The sequence below is a fragment of the Athene cunicularia genome (assembly GCF_003259725.1).
Source record: "Athene cunicularia isolate RWA chromosome 14 unlocalized genomic scaffold, athCun1 chr14_part1, whole genome shotgun sequence".
Classification (NCBI taxonomy): domain Eukaryota; kingdom Metazoa; phylum Chordata; class Aves; order Strigiformes; family Strigidae; genus Athene; species Athene cunicularia.
Window position 1 is genome coordinate 9,290,225 of NW_020799118.1, and position 20,381 is coordinate 9,310,605.

General features: G+C 49.6%; 1 protein-coding gene across 2 annotated transcripts in view; it reads right to left on the bottom strand.

Moving 5' to 3' along the window:
- Nucleotides 1-667: 667 nt before the first annotated feature.
- The window catches only part of ADAP1 (ArfGAP with dual PH domains 1), a 57,142-nt gene continuing 37,428 nt past the window's right edge, over nt 668-20,381 (bottom strand). For both annotated transcript variants that reach the window (XM_026859107.1, XM_026859108.1), the window contains 7 exons: nt 13,899-14,011; nt 11,714-11,860; nt 6,091-6,174; nt 3,673-3,735; nt 3,264-3,335; nt 2,599-2,827; nt 668-1,562 (listed from right to left, as the gene is read on the bottom strand). In XM_026859107.1, the coding sequence (XP_026714908.1) occupies nt 1,534-1,562; nt 2,599-2,827; nt 3,264-3,335; nt 3,673-3,735; nt 6,091-6,174; nt 11,714-11,860; nt 13,899-14,011 (737 nt within the window). In that variant the 3' untranslated portion in view covers nt 668-1,533. The remainder of the gene's footprint in view (nt 1,563-2,598; nt 2,828-3,263; nt 3,336-3,672; nt 3,736-6,090; nt 6,175-11,713; nt 11,861-13,898; nt 14,012-20,381) is intronic.

A 20,381-nucleotide genomic window follows, 5' to 3' on the forward strand; every position in this document is an offset into this window, starting at 1 on the left:
TGTGGTGTTTGGCTGCTGGCCAGGTTTAAACCAGGATCTATACATAAATGTGTGTGTGTGTAGTTTATATCTTTACCTGGCAGCTGCACCCCCCACCCCCCTGCCACTGCCCTGAGCAGCCAGGGAGGGAGGGAGGGACCTAGATGGTTTTTGTGGTTGTCCTGCACCCCCAGGGCACCATTACCTACTTTTCATTTATGTTTTTTTAACCCCACCTCACCCCCCCCTGCCCCAGCACCACAGGGCCACAGCTCTGACATAATAATTTATTGGTTTGAATGACATTTAGTACCACAGTTGTCTTACCAGTGACAGAACGAATGCATACAGCCAATGAGATGCTCTCATTTACACACACCAACGTAAGAAATGCGTCGGACAGGTCAGTGTCTGGGGCTGGTTCTTCAGCGGATGCCAGAAATTTCATTTTGGGGTAAAAATCCAGCACATGGTGTGCAGGTCCCAGCCCACCTGCCCCGACCGCAGGAATTACAGTGCTCAACACAGCGCTGAAACGTCACTTCAAGCAGCTTTTTTTTTTTTTTGGCAGGAGAAAAAAAAAATATCCAAAAAAAATCGAGAGAATTATTGGGAAAAAAAAAAAAGTGCAACCACCAGTCTGGAGAAGCAACGTGTCATCGGCTGGAGGGACGCACCTGCCAGGGCTGGGCTGGTAGTAGCGCCTATCAGCAAAACTGCACCTAAAGCTCAACCCCCCCCCAAACCACACCGGGCTCCCAAAATGGTGTGAACCCCCTCAAACCATAAAACAGGAACAACCCAGGGGGCAGATCATGGGCCCCAATCCCAAAGCTTTGCTTGCCCAGCCTCATCTTGTGGCTCGGTGTCCCCCCCGCACTGGACACCCCTCCTTCGTGCCCTTCGTTAAGCAGTAACGAGGCTGATCTCCTCTATTTCTAAATCCCATTTGACCCTAGCCTGGGTACAGCACCACCACCTCTCCCCAGGGGAGGTGATTTACGATCATTTACCCCGATGCTGTCGGGAGGCTCAGCCATCTCGCACATCACCATTTCGGGTGGTTCCAGGTTGGTGCTTCACATCCCACGAGGACGTCACCACTCAGGGACTCGCAGCCCCCCACAGGAAGGGCTGGCAGAGACCTGGGGCTGTGGGGATGCTCAGCGCCAGCCCCCGGTGACCAGCTCGTGGGGAAAAGCCCCATCTCCCCCCGAGATGTGCCAGCAACAGTCTTTACCATCCCGCCGAAGGCAGGTGGGACGCCCCTTTCAGCAGGTGTGGGGTGACGGGGTCGCAGGACCACCCGTCCCAGCGGCACATCCTGCGGAGCGGCCACAGAGCTGAATTTCGGGATGGATCAACATCTTCTCCGACATTTCACTGCCGCCCTTCTTGGTTTCCAACATGATCAAGTGAATGATGAGGGGAAAGGGAAGTATTATTATTATTATTACTGTTATTATTATTATTCATTATTTTTAACATTTCAAATAAAACCATGTTGTGTTGTAAACAGAAGCTCACTCCTCAGGTCTACCCTGCCAGTCCCAGCTAAGGTTTATGTTTGAAATGGGCTTCCACTGAAAGAAAAAAACAGAGAAAATAAAGTTAAAAGCAGGACAAGCGCTGGCAGGCAGCAAGAACCTGGCACAATCCCACCCCGTGGATGTCCCTTGTCTTGCTGCTGCTCCTTGGCTCTGATTATCCTTATAACTGGGTGACTGATCATCCTCATAGCACTACAGACATCATGCCAGAGGTGATAAAAAGGGAAGGATACTGCCCTCCTCCCAGCATGAGCCGCTCTCTCTTTGGACACCCTTTGCATCCTCCCCCGGCTGGGGAAGGGCTGCCCCGCTCACACCACTGAAATGCTGGGGTATGAACCCCCAGCCCCAAATTAAGGTTGACATGTGGGCGATTCCCACAGCCCTTCCCAAAGGGGGGTGAGTTTGCCTTTAGGCTTCCCTCCAGGGTGGGGCCGGCCTGGCAGACAGAGCCATTGGGTAAAGGAGCCCCAGGTGTCTGCATTGAGTAACCCCAGGTCAGGTGTCCCACGGAGGGATAAAAGCTGGGACCCCTTGCAGGCAGGGGCAGTGTCTGTCTGTGAGGTGGATGCCCTGTGCAGAGTTCTGTGCTGGGGAAGGACCTCCTGCCTCCCTGGGACTGGGCTCCAGTCAGGTCTGGCTTTTGTAAACGTGGGCTGTGTAGAGATTCAGCATGTGGCTTCCTTGGTCTTATGTGTTTGGCTTGTTGACTCGGTTGTCTCCCATCCCTTCTATAGGAGACTGCATGTCACCATTTATTCCACCCACTGTTGGCTGTGCGGTGTCATTGTTGAGGTCAGTGGGATTGATGTCGATTATGTATAATCTGACTTGTTTGTACCCCCAGCACTCACCCATGTACTGACCCTTTTGTATCAAATACAATCTGGTTATTGGTTCATCTTTATGCTGGCTGTGTCCTTTATGCTAGGCCTGATAACTGGCAAAACAACCACACAGGAGGCAGCGATGCCGCCACATCCCTGATCTCCCTCCATTCATCCCATCCTCTAACGCACAGGAAATAAAGGGGCTGAGGCTGACCTCCAGCCCTCATCAGCAAACACACCTGCGTATTCCTGAGGCAGCATTGGCCGGCTTATAACTTTCTGAAAAGTCGTAATCCACTCCAGCTGGTCATCCTCTGTCTCGCAGGCAAAGAGGAATTTCCGATCTGGGGTGACGATGGTGATCCCGTGCTGCCAGTGGTTTCCCTGTGTGGATGGTGGGAGCCCTTCCAGGACCTTGTAGCTGTTTTCCTTGCTCCCAATAAAAACTTCCCCTCTAGCAAAGGCATCCTAGGAGACAGTGGAGCAGTCAGGCAGGCTTGACTGTGAAGGGGAGCTCTGCATCCCGGGCAGCCAGGACATGGCTCACCAGCAGGCAAACACCAAAAGCACCAGCCACCCCACAAAGCCCCACTCCAGCTCCTCCCAGGGGCACCCACAATGCAGGACCAACACCAGGGATCCAAAATTCAGCTGCAGAGAAATCTGCAGCTGGTCCACAGGGTTTCCAAAGCATTTTGGGGTGAATATCTGCGCACGGGGCTACTGCATACTGAGCACCAGGCAGATACACCTAGCAGCAATGGCTCAGCGCCCTCTTGGCTCTCCCATCAGCCTGAGCTTCACTGTATATTATTATTATATTATTATTATTACTGTATATTATTATTCTATTGTTATAATTATTAAATATTCCCAGCAGACAGCCCAGGCACCTTCATCTTACCAGAGGATCTTTGAAATACATGAGTCGTCGGTCATCCATGGTGAACCATCGCTTCTTGAATCCCTCTGTTTGCTGAAGAGTCAAAAAATGCCAGATTACACACCAAAGCAGCACAGCTCCTCTCTTGTCAGGAGTATCGAGGCACTCAGAGGAGCCTGATAGGCTGGGGGAGTCGGGAACAGGTGGCTTCTGGGCCACCGTGAGCCATCACAGCCAGGGTCTGTGAGATGGGGTGGTGGTTGAAGTGGGTTTGCATTTTGTAAATGTTTGCTCCCAGGTGAGGAAAGTGTATTAACACATTCACAGCCTCTCTGGCAAGCATGGGTTCATCGCACGAGTGGACCCTTCTCAGCCCTGTACAGAGCAAGACTCATGTTTAGAAGGACTGCAGAAACATTTTATATCCTACCTTTGGCCCCGTTTTCTCCATGTACCCTTCCTTCAGGTAGTTTCTAGAAAGCTTTGGCACCAGCTGGAGCAACCAAAGAGGAGAGAAGAGAGAGCAGCGTCAGATGGAGGGAGGTGGGGGTTCACCAGGCGTGTGGGGCAGGGCTGGGCTGCCTGGGAAGGAAATCCCACGCAGAGCTCGCCCCGGCCCCGAGCTCACCCGACGGCCCTGGCCGAGCACTTTGGTCCCACTCCCCCAAAGCACTCAGAAGAGGCAGGCGCAGAAACATGAAGCATCTCTGAGCACTTTGCCAGCAAAGCCAGCAGCCTCCAGAGGAAGCCCCCGCGCCAAGTCCCACGTCACCGGTCAGCTCTGGCAATGCGCCTCCTCCACCAGACACAGTTCCGTGGGAGCTCCTCACACAAGCTCAAGTACCATTTGCCTGTAAAACCCCATCACCACACGCTGCCTTTGCACTACCCCTGCCTGCAGATACTGCTGACAACAGCTACCAGCACCGGGGATATTTTTAACACTGCTTCGCAAAGACAAGGCAGTAGCTGCAAGATCTTTGCAGATGCCTCTAACAGCCTCTTGAAAGATGAGTCTCTCCAAAAACAGGGCTGACAAGCCTGACCACGCAACTCCCCACCCCTGCTCCTGCCTTTCATTTAAACAGGTTATTAATGGCTCCGCTTGCCAAACCACACTCCCGCAACACCTAACTCTGCCCCAGAGCAGCTCTCATTGAGCAGGCACGTGCTTGTAGGGCAAAGACACTCCAAAATACAACAGCCCAAAGATTCACAGCACTGTTCCACCACAGCCAGGAGCACCTTTGCCTCAAACACTTCATCGTGGGCAGCAAAGGGCTCTGCAACATTCATAGCCTTGGTGTTTCACTCCTGGGACAGGGCTGAGGACACTTTTCTAAGCAAGGAGCTCATCACCTGTGGCTCAGAGAGGTTCCTCCACCCTGTAGATGGGTCTTCGAAGCATCCCTCAGAGACCCTCACTCCCTGAGAGCTGCAGTGGCAGCCTGGGCATCCTCAGGGTGATGTAAGAAATTTATAACTCTCTATTGCATTAAACCTGGATCCCGTTTACATTTAATGCCTTTTCATTTCTCTGACAGGCTAAAGGAATCATAAATTAGATGCTAACGATGGCAACACCCAGGACAGAGCTACCTCGCGTACACAACCCAGTCTCTACAGAGGTCTTCCCAAGATGAACATTATGAAGGGTTTGTTCAGTATTTCAAGGTCATAAATTAAACCTCACTAGACATTACACTGCTCTGTTTCTTCCAAAGAATAACTGATGAGAAGGGGATGATAAGTAAAAATATAAATAGTGCACCTCCCATCAAAACTGCCAGGGAGCGAGCATATAAACACCCTCACCAACCGCTGGACAAACGGCAGCTCCGTTCAGGTCTGTGGGGTTTTTGAGGGCGATGTAATTCAGATGTGCCCACCAACATTAACAGAAGTAGAGGACAGGGAAAGGGGTAGACATTATTAAGGAAAATATATGCTGCACAGCAACTGTACTATAGCTGGCTAACGAGGCTCTTCTTAAGGATTTTTGTATTTGCCCAGTTTAACCGGTCTGAAGTCCCTCGCGTTGGGGATCAGACACCAGCCGCGGGACTGTTGTTCTTTACTCTCCCCATGGATGAGGCCAGTGTCTGTGCATGGCTCTGACAGGAAGGCTTTTGGGGCTCCTCGGGGTGCACGGGCAGCAGGGACAGAGCCACCCTGAGCTCAGAGCCAGCCCCAGCCCCTGAGCGGAGCCTCCCTGGTGATTAACGGAAGGCAGGTCATGCAATTAGATTTCAAAATCTACAAAGTCAAGAAGGTAACAGAGGAGTCAACAGCAATAACCAGTGACGTTACACACCAACTGCAGTGCAACTGCAACACAAGGCACTTGCTGTCAGCTTACATTAATACCGCCTCTAGTATTATATTAGCAAAAGGTAATGCAATTAGCAGTTCCAGCTCCCGGAAAACACAAGACAGAGATTCATAAGACAGGCTGCACTGACCTCCACACAAGAACTCATTCCAAAGGCTTGCGTACAGCACTGACATTCTTTTGCATCCAGCCTTTGTTTCGGCTTTTAACGTTATAGCAACGACCTTTGCAAAAGGCACTTATGGCTTCTGTACAGGTGACAGCGCTGGAGTTGCTCATACGCACAGCTCTCATTTTGAAGGTGAGCATGTGTGCATGCACACGCGCATGGTTTCCAAGGCTGGATGTTGGTAACAGATGCTGCGCATGGGCTCGACATCCCACCACAATAATTTCAGCCCAGTAATTGTAAAATGCTCTGAAGGATGGAGCACTCTCCAAGCCTTCCAGCTTGTTAACAAGATGCTAAAATTGAGCAAGAGGGAAAAAAACAAAAATAACTGCAGGAAAACTCACATCAACGTCGCTGGCTCCAGGGAATGCCACTTGTAAGTAATGAAAACGTGCTGCCCGGATGGCGTTGAACCAATCCACTATTTCCTAATAATGAGAAAGAAAAGCATAGTAAGTGACATAGTCTGCACCTCTCCCATCACTTTGTCCCAAGTGACAGAGTGCAGTTTAGCAGCAGTCCTAAAAAAATAAAATACAGACACAAAAGAGCAGTGAACAAAGGATGGGAAGGATGGGATGAAGGTGCTGTCCTGGGCTGCAAGACGTGCATGGGGCTCTGCAACCCCCAGTGAGCACCAAGGGGGTTTCTGCAGGGGGAAGGATTTAAGCACATCTCTGAACTGACAAAACCAGCAACAAATCAGCATTTGAGATACTGAGCACAGCACTGAGCTCGGCCCTATAGACACTGCTCAGCTCGTGCCAGCTGGGTGCAGAGGCAGCCCGACACCTCTATGGCCTGCTCGCCCCCTCCAGCAGCCACAAGCTGACTGTGGGCAGGACATGCAACGCCTGAATCCCACCCAAATTTTACCAATGTACTTCAGTGTTTTGCTAAAAGCATGGCTAGATATCTCTTCACCTTTGTACTCCAGTCTATCAGTCATATCTGCAAGTCCTCTAAGGACAAGCACAGTGAGACTGAAGTCCCAGCCCAATTCTCAGCAGCTCTGCCACTTCTTCCTTTCCTTGGCAAAAATCTCTTTCAATTTATTTTTTTCCCCAATAAAGTAGTCATTTTGTAACATCTTTGTTTTTAAACTCATCTATTCCTTTGTCTCCGGTGAGCCTCTCAGAGCTTCTGCTGCACTGGATGTCTTTTTGAAGGTTTCCCTGAGAAACGCAACGTTAATTTTAAGTGGTCCACCCAGGGAGCTCTCAAATACTGCCCTGTGGTCTAAAGGTATGGGCAAAGGAAAGGCTTGTTGGGAGGGAGATGCGACAGCTGCCCGCACTGGGATGCTGAGCTGCGAGTAGACAGATGCTGAACAACGCACGTGAAACTTCACACAGCAGGGACAGGTTCAATGATCCTAAAATAAACACGGTCAACCCTCTCAGGTGAGGTTGCTGTAGTGTAGGAAAGATGGTACGAAAGTACAAGTCAGCCTTCAGTAAGATTTAGACTGTTTTATGCTTTAAAAATTATTGGGGGGACCAAAAAAAAAAAAAAAAGGCTCTTATGAGTAATTCTGGAGATCTCAGTTTTAAGGAGTTGAACTGGGGGTATCTCAAAAGTGGTCTAACATGGCAAATAGCCACCCTCTAAAAGTTCAGTTTGCTTTGGTTTGCTAATCTACTTCAAGATGAAGGGAAAAAAAATCACCCACACCATAATAGGACATACACAAACAATGTTTTGGAAAACGCTGACCTACTTGTCAGCTCTTACTTATCACTTGCTTTCCTACCCTAAGCAGCTAAGCAGACCCCAGATAGCAGCACAAAGGGGATCGGGGAGAGGAACTGACTCCTGAAGTTAATGATGGCCAAACCAGGCTGGAACATGTTAAAATGTTGGTATTTCATACAGTCACCAGCTGGATGGCTATATATGTATATGCAGGTCTCCTCCTTGATCATGATGTGAGATGGGGTTTCACCCTGCAGAAAAGCAGAGGCTGAAACCCTCACTGACTTCCAGCTTCTCGGATTAGTGATCCTCCGTCGCTGGAAGAAAGGGCACCACCACTTTTCTTTATACAAACCTATACCTGTGTATGCAAAGCCAGAAGGCTCAGCTGCTAAAAATTTTCTGTGCATATAATCGTAAACAATACCACAGACAGAGTGAGGAGCTTGTATCTGATGTATTAAACCAATGCTAAACTGCTCCGTGTTTTCAGAAGGGAAGGTGTTGTCTCATCAGCTCGTTAGCAGAGATTCCTGTCACTGATTTGTGCCTCTGAGGAAGCAGAGAAAATGAACTACTGCCTGCAACTTTGCAAATGGCTTTGCCAGGCTCTCAACTTGCTCCTGGTCTGCTTGCAGAGCCACCACAGGCTCCCCCTCTGTGTGCCACCTTAGTGTCACGCCAGTCTCCATCCTGCACCAGAGCCACCCCCATTGCCATGGCAGTCTCAGGCTGACAACCCCAGACAAAAACACAACTTCTTCTCACTGTACCTCCTGCTCATCCCCGGAGCAGCAGCAGTCAGCCCTTCTGCTGCTGCTGATCAACCCCTCTCACCACCTCTTCCCACCCTGAAAGCTCCTGGAGTGGTTCAGGAATGGAGGAGCGCTGGGGAAGAGCGTTCTGCTAATCTCTCCAGAGAACACCCAAAGATCTCGGTTTGCACCCTAAAGGGTGGCCTTTCCTGGACACTCTGCCCACCTCTGAGCACCCGAAGGGCGATGGTAACACCGGGGCTGGCAGCAGCACAGCGCAGCTCCCGCCGTGGCTTCCAGGAGCAGCCCTGCAGAGGGAGCTTCAGCCCCGGCCAGGAGCCCGGAGCGGTGCGAAACCCACCCCTGCAGCTCCCGGGCCCCACGCCCAGCTGGGGATCTGGGGGCAGGTGAGGGCTGGCCCCTGCCCTGTGCCCCAGCAGGGACAGCCCCTCCAGCCCAGGTGCCGCCAGGACACGGGGCGGGCTGCACGGAGCCATCACCCCACGCTCCAACGGCGCCCCAGCTTCACCCCGGCTGCTGGTGGGTAAGGGCTAACAAGGGGCCCCAACGACATCCTTTAAAATGGCCAGAGCCCAAGAGACACCTTGCCCTGCCCCTCCAGGCACCCACTCTCACTAGCCACCCACATCACAAAAGCTCCCAGACATCTCCATTTCGAGCAGGGCACTGGGGCCGCTTTCAGTCTCTCGTTTGCCGCCAGGACACAGCGAGGAGCTGATGAAGCCACCAGGCTGAGGTCACCCAGAAACTACATCTCCAGCCATGTGGCGTGATGCTGTTTCAGGCCACGAAGCTCTGGGGAGGCAGCACAGTGACCGTCTTTTATCCCTTCGGGTGCCTTATTCCAGCAAACGCCGCTGGGGCAGCAGGGCTCTCCCAGCTCTTTTAGAGGTTAAATAAGAACACATGGGATTATCCCATCCGAGAGATGAGCCCGCTTTCTGCCGGGGTGTTGCAACAGAAGAGCCAAGCTGAGAGCAGCACGCAGTGCTCTGGATTACAGCCGAGCTCCTCAGCGGAAAAAAACACAAACGAATGCTGCCCTGGTGGGAGGCCAGCCAGATCGGTGACAGGATTAGGCAAGGAGGGATCAAACCCCAGAAATATGAGACAGGAGTCTAAATCAGACTTGAGTGCTTCCGACTGGGGAGAGGCAGCACCTCTGGGGTACAAGGGGACACCCTGGGGCTGCTAGGGGAGTACAGGAGAGACCAGAAAGCAGAGGGATATCACAGGCGAGTCCCAAGATGCTCTGGTCCCACAGGGTGGGAGCTTACCCCAGAGGTGTCATCTTCTTGAAGCCCTCCCTCAGCCAAAGGGGCTGGCGCCTTTCAGGGAAGTCAAAAGAAATTTAACCTGGGTGTTATCAGATGGCATCAGAATGTGTCCTGACAAAACACTGACACGAAGGCAGGAGCAACTGTGTGAGACCTGCGAGACTGCTCCTTCCACGAGCCCCCAGCAGAAAGCTCAGCATTCTAAACCCAAAACCCAAGTAACAGTAAAACGCTGACTCCGTTCCTACCAGCTGGGCTAAGTGAACCACCAACGCCCAGCAAACCTCAGACGTGGGCACGACAGTGGGATGCAGCCTTCACAGGAAAGAGCTTCTTCCTCTTATTTCAGATTAAATTGTGGCCAGGGAGGTACCCGAGAGCGATCCAGCAATACTTTGCTGTGCTAAAGCAGCATCTGGTGACAGGCAGTGCCTCTCCGCACCACAGGACTTGCATATCCCACTAGGCAGAGTGGATGGAGGGGAGGGTAAATTTGGGGGCAGCCCTGCCAGAGCAGCTCCCTGGGACCCACAAATGCACGGAGCAAGACCCAGGGGTGCTGCAGGGTACGAGAGGCTGGGCAGGCTGAACTAGAGCACGGGGCTGGAGAGGCACAGCCTGGCTAATAAATCACTGTGTGTGCAGCAAGCAGAAGGCACACAGGCATGACCACACTGTGCTGCTTCCTACTGAGCAGCAAGACCTGCCTAGTTTTAAGTGGTCATCATTGTTCTCTTTTTACAGGCAAACATATACACAGAGGGGGGGAGAGAGAGACTTCCTTTATACATCTATATACAGGAGCACAGACACAGACAGACATTGATCTATTATGCATATGTCTATTATACACATATACACGTATGTGTGCGTGCATACCACACACACATTTCTGTGCACGCACAAAACCAGGCGATGCCACTAATTAACCCAACCTGACACGCTAATTGCATCCTGCCAGGAGCGCCTGCACTACAGAGGGACCACATCCAGCCTCTGCAGCGCAGCCCTGCCAGGACGACAGGCACCATCTGGCTCCGCAACCGGATGCCTGAGTGGCAGCAGAGGCGAGATCCGCTTTGCTCATCCACAAGTGAAGAATATCTTGGGTTTTGGTGGCATTATTGGCCTATACGGTCTGGAGAGAAGCGACTGCTATGACCACAGACTGCTTAACCCTAGCAGGGCTGCCTGGCTCGCCGTGCCTGGGTGAACAGCTGGGAACAGGCTGTGCAGCGAGACAATCCTGTAAATCCCTGCTGTTCCAGCCCATGAGGGATCACCCCCAGAAAGCCTCTCTGACAGACAGGGTGCTGAACAGGATCTAACATCAAAGGCTGAAGGCACCGTGATGGCCAAAGTGAAGTAGATGCAATGTGAACGTGACAGCTTTAGGCTCTGATTTTGTGGCCACTCCAGGGATGCTGGTATTTTATAGGGAGCCCCAAATATTTGGGGGAGGAAAGAAAGAGATGAAAATAAAGCTGTGAGATGACATCCACTGCAAACTTGCCCAGGTCTGCTCTCTGCATGGACACCAGTCCGTGGAGACAACACCCATGGGGCAGCATCGTGACTGTCGCTGTTCTTCATAGTGACCTCAAGGCTGGGACCTCTCTGGCAGCCTCCAGGAGGGCTGGGACCCCCCTCACTGCCCTGGCCTCCACATCCCGCGCTGTCCTCGTGCAAACAACCACCCCAGACCCTGAGACCTCTTCTTCACACCTCCCTTCAGAGGCACAAGGGCATGGAAGCAAGGGGATTTATTTCAATACAAACATGCAGATTTGCATTTTATAAAGCACAAGACAGGCAGAGAAACCACCAGTTCCTCAGTTCTCCTACAATCCACTTCACTCCCTATTTGTGAGTCATTAGACTGAGCCCCCTCACCTTTCATTGCTCCATTCACCCCATCTCCTTCTCTAGGCACCAAGACCCTGCCTTAAAAAATGTCTTGCCCCTATGTCTAGTTGCAAGCAGAGGAACAGCAATTTCTTCCATTTGCATCTCGTTATTTAGAAGACATGGTTTGCAACCTTCATGCTTGGAAGGACATGACAAACATGCTTAAAGCTGGCTGTGCATCATGTACTCCCGTTCCTTCCACACCCTTCAATTCCCAGCTCAGTTGGAGCCTCGTGTGCCACAGCTGGCTCTGAGCAGCATCAACCCCCAGGACCAAAACCCAACCCTTCTTGTTATCTCCACAATCTCACCTTGCCATCTTCATGATAGACAAAGATGTTCCTTGTGCTATTGTCCTTCAAGTAAGTGATCTGCAGTCCATGTGGGTTCCCGATTTTTGCAGGCTGAAAAGTCGCATTTAGATGTTCGATCTTCATAATTGCTTTGGGTTCTTTTGCCTGGAAAACACAGCTGAGTGAGCAAATACCTGAGAATTGGCTTTCAAACCAGAAAGCAGTTCACTTGGTCAGAAAAAAACTCCTGATTGAGGCCATTAGCTAAAAAACCTGACTCCCAGCCCACAAAACTGCCTGGTGATGAGCTATCAGAGACTTTGCTCAGGCATCAATGAGTGCTTTCTGCCAGCCTGGAAAAATGCTCTGTTCTGAAAAATTCAGCAGAGTTCAAGGGGAGAAAGGTTTCAGCCCAGAAGCAAGGTGGACAGACCAAGTCTCATGATAGGATGTTATTCTATAAAGACAAGCATCTTCACCATGCCTCCTGTCTCAGCCTCAGTTCAGCTGCCTCCTGACCCCTAGATCTTTACCAGTCTCTTTACCTAATGATAAGCGATCAGCAATTATATTGGAATGAGCACTATCAAAGAAAGAAAACCATTCAGCCAGATCAAAAAAAGAAAAAGCAGACTGCTAACTAACAGACCAGGATGCTTTCTGCCTCTCAAGCACCCACAGCCAGTGCATCCTTGCCCAAGAAGATGGAGGATTATTCCCCTTGCCAACTTCAGACCCGGGTGCTAGGCTGGCAGCCGGCACCACGCCCACATCCCTACCAGTCCCATCCTCTCACATAAGCCACTGGCTTCCAACTCTGCTCCTCCCCTTGCCCTCCAAACTGGGAACTTGCTTTTCAAAGGGACAAATATATACCTTACCGCCCCATCTTGGGTGAGTTAGCCTAACAGCAAGCCTGGATCAGGCCCTCCCATGCACTAATCCCACATGCACCTTCCGTGGCAGGTCACTTGAGCTGCATAGCATGGTTCATCTTCCTACAAAACATCTCTGGAAAAAAAAAAAAAAAAAGATTAGGCTCTTGGAACACCAGTTTTAGGAAACAGTCGGGGCCAGCAGAAGGTCATGCGGTGGTGCCACGGTCCCCAACACCACACAGAAGTCCCTGAGCTGGCAGAGATGCTAGTGCTGCTCTGGGAATTTGGGGACTTGCCATGGACACACAGCTGACATGGGTGACCACAGCGGGGAAATCCCAGCCAAGAGGATGTGTCTGGACAGAGCTGTTCCCACCATGGCTGTGGTCAACAACAAAGAAAAGCAGCTTTAAACTACCGGAGTAGTCAATAGTGACTGAATGGGGGCTGCTGAGACTTTCACTTCTCCCTCAGTAATGACTGGCTCCCTCATGTCCACGAGATGCAATTGCACCATACCACACCAAGCTGAAGGAGCAGACAGTGCTACTGAAGCCAGCTGCCGGGCGTGGAGAAGTGTGGATGGATGTTCCCCTCCTCTGCACAGCATGGCTCATCATGACACCATGATTGCATCAGTTACTTGAGAAAACTGGCTGGTGGCTTTGTCTGGGCTGTTCTCAGCTCTGATGTTCAGAGGAGACTCAAAGGTCACAGAAAACACCTTGGCTTCCTCCATTAGGTGGTGCAGAATAAGTAGAGCATCTGTCCATTCATCACAAACACCATTTTCATGGTAACAATTCCATGTCTCACAATAAATGGAATGTGCTCTGGGGAAAAAGACAAATGCTTCCACATGGCTTGACACTGGAACAGAAAAGGGAGCTTTTCCTCTAGATGGCTTGCTGTGCCATGCAAAGGAGGTTTCAGACCCCAGTGGCCACTGCAAGGTGGTGATACCTTCATCCCAAGCTAGCCATAAATAAGAAACCTGTATCAGCTGTATGATGCAGAGCCAGAGATGAGGAAAAACTCCTTCATTGGTGGTTTAAGAAAAGCCTTATCGACTTTAAAGGGCAACAGAGCAGGAATGTCTAAAATGGCCAGTCAGGGTGTCTCTCCATGACTGTGGTGGTGGTGGACCAAGAGCAAACCCTAGCGAAGAGAGCGGTGAGCTGTACCTGGTGCCCTTGTCCTGGAGTGCCTGGGAACTCAGTGCTTATGACAACTGTATAAATAAATGGTGGCCTAGGAACTACTTGTTCAAAGATGCTCTTAGAGTTGCGATTCCCTGTCTGCATACAGCAACCCCAGGTACTCACGTCATTTTTGTTGAAGTACTTCAGTGCACCTTCCCTCTCCGATAACACAAATTTTCGGCTTAAGAATTGCCCATTGTCACGTCCTCTCTTCCACAGAAATCCTTCTCGGTACCCTGCAGCAGAAAGCAATTGCTGAGAACCAGGGATAAAACGCCGTATTTTAAAAAAGAGATAGTGTAAAGAAAAGGAGAAGACTTTGACTTCAAATCCAAACAGACCAAACGTGTGGCTGGATTGCTCAAGACATGAACAAAACAGGCCTTCTCCTTCAGATTCGCCCTTCTCACACTGCTCTTGCTCTTTTCCAACAGCTTGTGCTTCAGATGTCCCCGCTCTGACACTGCGATGTGGCAGTCAAGGGGGATTTCTGCTGTGCATCCTGTGCTGCAATTCTGGTGAAGACTTGAGGAGCAAGGCTGTGTCCCTGCGCAGCTCCCAAAGCGCAGCTCCCGGCGCCAGGGATGCTGTTCTTACTCACATGAGCAGCACTTTTGGAGCAAGGGAAAGGCAGGTGAGATGTACCCTCCTCTGCTGATGCTGCTAAAACATGAAAAACAGGGTGTGTGCACCCAGGGTAAGTGGTTCGGGGCAAATGGCTGTGCTAGAGTAAGCCACAAATACATTTTTCACATGGAAAAAAGAGGAAAACGCCTGCAGTTCTTCCCACTGTCTTCAGGGCACTTTGGATCGGAAACCCACTGAGCCAGACTCTCATTCTCTCCCCTCAGAGTGGGTCCCTCCAGCCCCCAGGCAGCCCGGCTGGGCAGCCTGTGCCTCTTCTCTCCCCCTGGATATCAGCCCCATGGGCAGATTCCCTGCTTGGGAAGAACACTGTTCAAAATACACACGCTTTATTTAAAACTCAAGAGTCAGAAAGAAAGAAAAAATAATCTGAAAATCTTAACTCCTCAAATTAGAAAAGCAATTACAGCTGATTGCTGCCAGCACCTCCTGCAGCAGCCACAATGCCCAGCTTATCTCACAAGTTTAACTGACACCCTTATTTTAAATGCTTCAAAATAAAGAAACCCCCAGAACTGTCCAATACAAGTTTTGTGAATATTAACAGAGCAGTTTCATGGTCATCTTCCATTTATTTAAGATATACAAAAGTCCCACTGAAAGAGTGTTCCCTCTCTCTCTGAGTTTCAGCCCTTTCCATTTTTGTAACTGGCTCTCAGGAGCTAGGATTTTAAAATTAAAAATTATGTTTTATAACAACTTTCAACTAAGTAGCTAAACTTTTTCTTTTTAGTATGCCAAGTGGCATATTAAAGCCTTTCCTTCACCTGCCTGCTACAAACCAGTGGTGTGAGAAATTCCTCATCCAGCCCGCCTTGTCCATCTTGATACAGGATTGATTTAAAACCACAGATGCAGAAAAATCTTCAACCCGTTCCTCAACACTGACTCTACAGGTGTAAGTGATATAAAATATTTCCATGACAAAAACCTAAAGCAAGAAAAAAATGCACACACACACACACGTGTCTGTCTGGACTTCTGAAATCCTACGCCAAATACTTTCTCCAGGTCCTCAAAGAGACTTTACTGAACTCCAGGCAAAGCCATCCACGTCTGCCATAAATAAGTGCAATGGCAAAGCCCGTGCTGCCGCTAATGCTGAGAGCTGACCGCAGAGAGCATCATAAATCCGACCGGTGCATCCGACGGCTGGCACGTGGGACTGCAAACGGGCTGATAACTCGATGCAGATGGATGTGGTGGAAATATTTAAAGCTGTCAGCAGCCTTGCCTTTGTTTTATTCTATACAGGGCACATGTTACAGCAGGGTTTGATTTGAAAACATAGGGTCTGCCTCTCCAAATGGGCGTGCTCTGCCACCCAGGAACTGGCATGGGTGTTTTCATTTCGGAGCCTGCAGGGATCCCCCCTCTGTTATTTACAGCTCGCTTGCCTGACTGAGCCAGCACAAGCAGAGCATCTCCCACCATGAGATCCAGCAGTCCCCACTGCCTGCGCTCCCACGAACCTGCCGTTCCCCACAGCAGCGACTGAGCCCATGTCACTGCCCAGAGACGCAGACGGGACAGCCCAAACCCTCGCTCATCCCATGGCCACAGCCAGCCCATGATGCCATGCCACTGCCCACATAATCCTTCCACCTCCAAGCCCTCCCCATCCCTCCAGTGCAGGACAAGTGCTCCACCCCACGTGGAATCATCACCCACGTGCACCAGCCCAGTAACCCAGAGGACCGATACTGGATACATCACGGGGATGACAAGCCTGAAGCTCCTTCTCTGGTCTGCCCATCCAGCTTGGGAGAGACTTCCCCAGCACCACGAGCAGAACTAGCTAATTCAGTGCATCAATTCAATCCTAACCCAAGTGTGGGCCTGCTATGTACTTTTTCTAGCAAAAAGACACATCTAACCCCTGGGAGGACACTTGCAGCGTCAGAAAGAGAAGAACGCACAGGGAGCAGGATTATCCAAAGTCTAAGCAAGGGAAAGCAGCCAAGAAAGCCACCGAAACCCAGCAAGGGCAGCCGCATCCAGCAACAGCACAGCAAAGACCTGGGCTGATGCACTTGTAACACTGCTGTGGTAGGAATTAATTGCTGGGGAACTGAAGCTCTGACTGATTCAGAGTCAGATGCTGTTACCTGCCATGCTCATATCAGCAAAAATGCTACATACCTATAGTGGGCTGTACGTGATGGAGCTGAATAGGAATAACATCTCTCTGACAGAAGACAGACAGGCAGTAGGTGATGCCCAGCTGATACATTTATAAAACGAAAGATTTGCCTAATGTGAGGCAGAGATGCTGCTGAGGCTCTGACGGCTGGCAATTGCTGACTGCTCTCTTGAATAGCAAAACGTTAAGCAGCTTGCTCTCAAAGTGTGTGGTTTAGAAACCAAGGACAGGCAGTTTCTGTTCCTGAAGGGTGCTGATTTTTAATGCCAAGCCAGTTGGAGCAACAGGAGAGTACTTCAAAAGCCATTTCTATTCACTCCACTAAACAGCAGAGACAGTTTCAGAGCATCTCTGCCACCCATCTGTGCCTGACATTCAGGGAACACTAACATCTCGTAAGGGGCTGGAGAGAGCTGGGTCTGGAGGAAAGGACATCAGTGTCAAATGGGAGAGAGGAGAGACAACGTGAGGAGGACAGCGACATCTCCAAATGCATACACGGAGTGATGCAGAAGGAAAGCCCATCTTCTCCTTCAGAAATCCCCACCTGGGATTGCTCAGTTCGGCAGAGTGCTAGGCACACAGAGCTCCTCTCCACCTCGGAGCAGTTCATCCCACAAGTCTTGGCTGTTGGTCTCATCCATTGATTAAAGTGTTTCATTACAAACATCTGAACAGTGAAGGATGCTGCAAGCATTTCTTATTGTTCCCCTCCATAACTTATTTTCTGTGGTTTTCCTTAACACTTAAGGGAAGAAGAATAAAATTACACTGCCTTTCCTCAAACAGAATCTCAAATAATTGCAGATCTCTAAAGTCCACCTAATGCTCACTCCTGTTAGACAGGTATCGTAACGGTTATATCCAAAGAGAGGGAAGCCCAGAGAGGTTTGGTGAGCTGTCCAGGACAAGGCTGTGAGCCAGTGTTAGGCTAGAAACCCAGCTTTCCCTGCCCTCTTACATAAGGACATTTCATCATTTTGATATTTTCTTTCCAACCTTTTGTGGCAAAACACAGTATCCAAATGCCACTCCAAGGAAAAATTTAAAAAACCCAACCCAACACTGTTATCCCTTTCCATAGTTCACATGCCAGCTCTTTCCAGACCAATCACCTCTGCAAAAGAGTCCCTGGCTGCTCTGACAAAGCCAGCTGCTGATTTCATTGTACTTCGGTACAGATTTTCATAAATCCTTTACTTGCTTCTTTTCTTTCTCTTTCTTCTTTCCTCCCAGGCTGAGGCCTTGGGAGCTGTTCCTCTGCTCTGCCCAATTCTGCTGCCTGTGATTCTGTCAACCCCAATCAGTGCAAAACACCATGAACTGGACTTGAACCTAACATGAACCCATCCAGGTTCCCCAGGCAAACAGTATGTCAGCAAGATGCGTCCTCAATGTCCTGATCTAAAGGATTGTGAAAACAGCTAGAGAAGGTGTCAAGAAACAAACCTGCAGGAGGCTGAACAGGGAGCAGATCTCACACCAGAGGGCATCGAATTCAGAGAACCAAACCGCCTCCTCCTGGCCTCTGTGGGCTGCAGTGTCTTAGCAACAGCTTCATATTCACAGGTATCTGGTCAAATTCAGATTTTCATGAGGGCTGTTCTGCTTATGTTGAAGCTAAACAACCACTAGCCCTACAACACTTACTGATTGCTGGTGTTGGACCACACAGCATCACGTCACCAATACATTTGCTTCCTCTCCCAAGGCACAGAACAAGGGATGCAGCCACCTGCCATCATCCCATTTGATCACCAGCACCCAACCCTGACGGCAGAAAGGACTCCCTGGTAAAGACCTGCTGGAAGGCACCTATGGGCACGCTTTAGAAACACCATTCTCGTGTAGGTAACACTGCTACTGCTGATGACCAAGTTTTCTGCATTACTTCAGCCGTGTGCCAAGAGGCAAAACCAATTGCTTGTTTTTGTAGGTAATTCTGGCACAAACTCGTGACACTCAAAAAATCCACCAAGCAGTTGTGACCAAGTTAGCCAGCAAATGGCATGTAATATAGCCTGAAATCACACAGCCCAAATGGGTATTTTTGACCCTTTACGTAGTTTCCAAGGTAAATTGAGGAACTGTCGCTCCCACGCTCACTTCATTGCCGCAGATAAAACCCTTCAGAGCAAAGAAAACAGGGTCACCACTTTGGTTGACTGAAAAGAAGATACTGCATGGCCTTGCATCAGCTCTGTTGAGCTGGTGGCTGGAGCTTCTCCAAGCCAGGCATCTAAACTGGCAGGACCCACTGGGTGCTCTAGTCCAGCCCAGCTTTCTCACTGTCCGAGAGGCTGCAGAGGAAGTGAGGGACAGGATTTTCTGTCAAGACAATCTGACATAGACATAATCTTTCCATCTGACTTTCACCAGCAATTCACTCAAGTTCCCCATTTTTTAAGAAGAGAGATATTGCCACTTCCCCACCACAGCAAGGCGTTACGGTGCTTAGTTAATGATGGGGTTTTGGTCTCTGAGATTGTGGATTATAGGAAGTACACAAAATTACATTTCCATTTTCAGCCTTTGTTCTCAGAGAAGAAAAAAAAACCCTCCTTCGAGGAGGACAACCAGATCCACTGGCTTGAAAAAAAAACCAACAAACCTGCATGGACTTTGCTTGCTGTCATCCTAAACAAAGCATTATAAACTTGGAATTAAACTACACCTGCTCTTCAGTTTCTTTAGCGCTTTATTTTGCAATTTCACCTGGAAAGAGACATGTGAACTGCTTGCTTCCATGACATTTCTAAGACTGTGGTAAAAACAAGGTCTGGTCCAATGCTTTTAAGAGAAACACGTTAGTGTATCCAAAACCGAGCACAGCAGCAGAGCCAATAACCATACCCGAGCCCAAATGCATCACTGTGTTGTTTCTTGCCGCCTTCTCTCACTGCAAGACAAAGCAGGAGAAAAAAATTTATTTCTGTGTGTAATCCAAGAGCAAACACATTTTCCTAGAGCTTGGGCAGGGCACCTCCACCTACAGAAGTAGATTTTCTTCCCTCTAAGCAGTTAAAATGCTTTGACCCCAGCTCAGAGCTTTGGGTATGATTTAAATACAACTACATCACTTCGCTGCTGAAATTGCAGGGTATATGTCGCCACTTCTCCGTATGTCAGAAGCTGAGTAGTCTGCTATATTAACATTGTAAGATGTTAATTAAACCAGAACAGCAGATAGGTACTTCGTGGAGATGATGTGCCCGCTTTTTCTGTGAGGTTAAGGAATTGCATAATTATTCGGAGCAGCTGAGAGGCAAATCCCTGACATCCCACATCACCACTTAACACCAATGTCACAACCTCCTTTTAAAACAAGGAATCTGAAGGATATTTCTTCTGAGATAAGCCACGCTGTCCATAGTCAAAGGTCTGGATGGAGAAGGTGGCATATTCGAAGAGGCTTCCCTATGGACTGGACTTTGAATAGAGTTGCAAAAAGAACTGCACGTCTCTTGTTTGGCTGTGTCAGTGTAATTTGCTTGGTTTGATTGCTGCAAGTTGTAATATTTCTTCCTGTAGCATTCAGCCACCACCAAAACAAGACATTTCAGTGATTTCAATTTGAATTTTTTAAGCATTTGTATTCCAATAAAAATTATTTTAAAAGGAATATTACATTTGTTCATGAAGTGAAAACACTACTGTTTGTCCAGACAAACTAATCCTCCCCACATATAAGGCTGCCCCCCTGCAAGTGGTGTCAAGGTTGGTCAAACAACTCAAGAGTTTGCAGTCAGGGCTTCAACCACTCCACCTCCACCGCACAGCACCAGCAGCTTGCCTTTCCCCCCCCCCCCCCCCCCCCC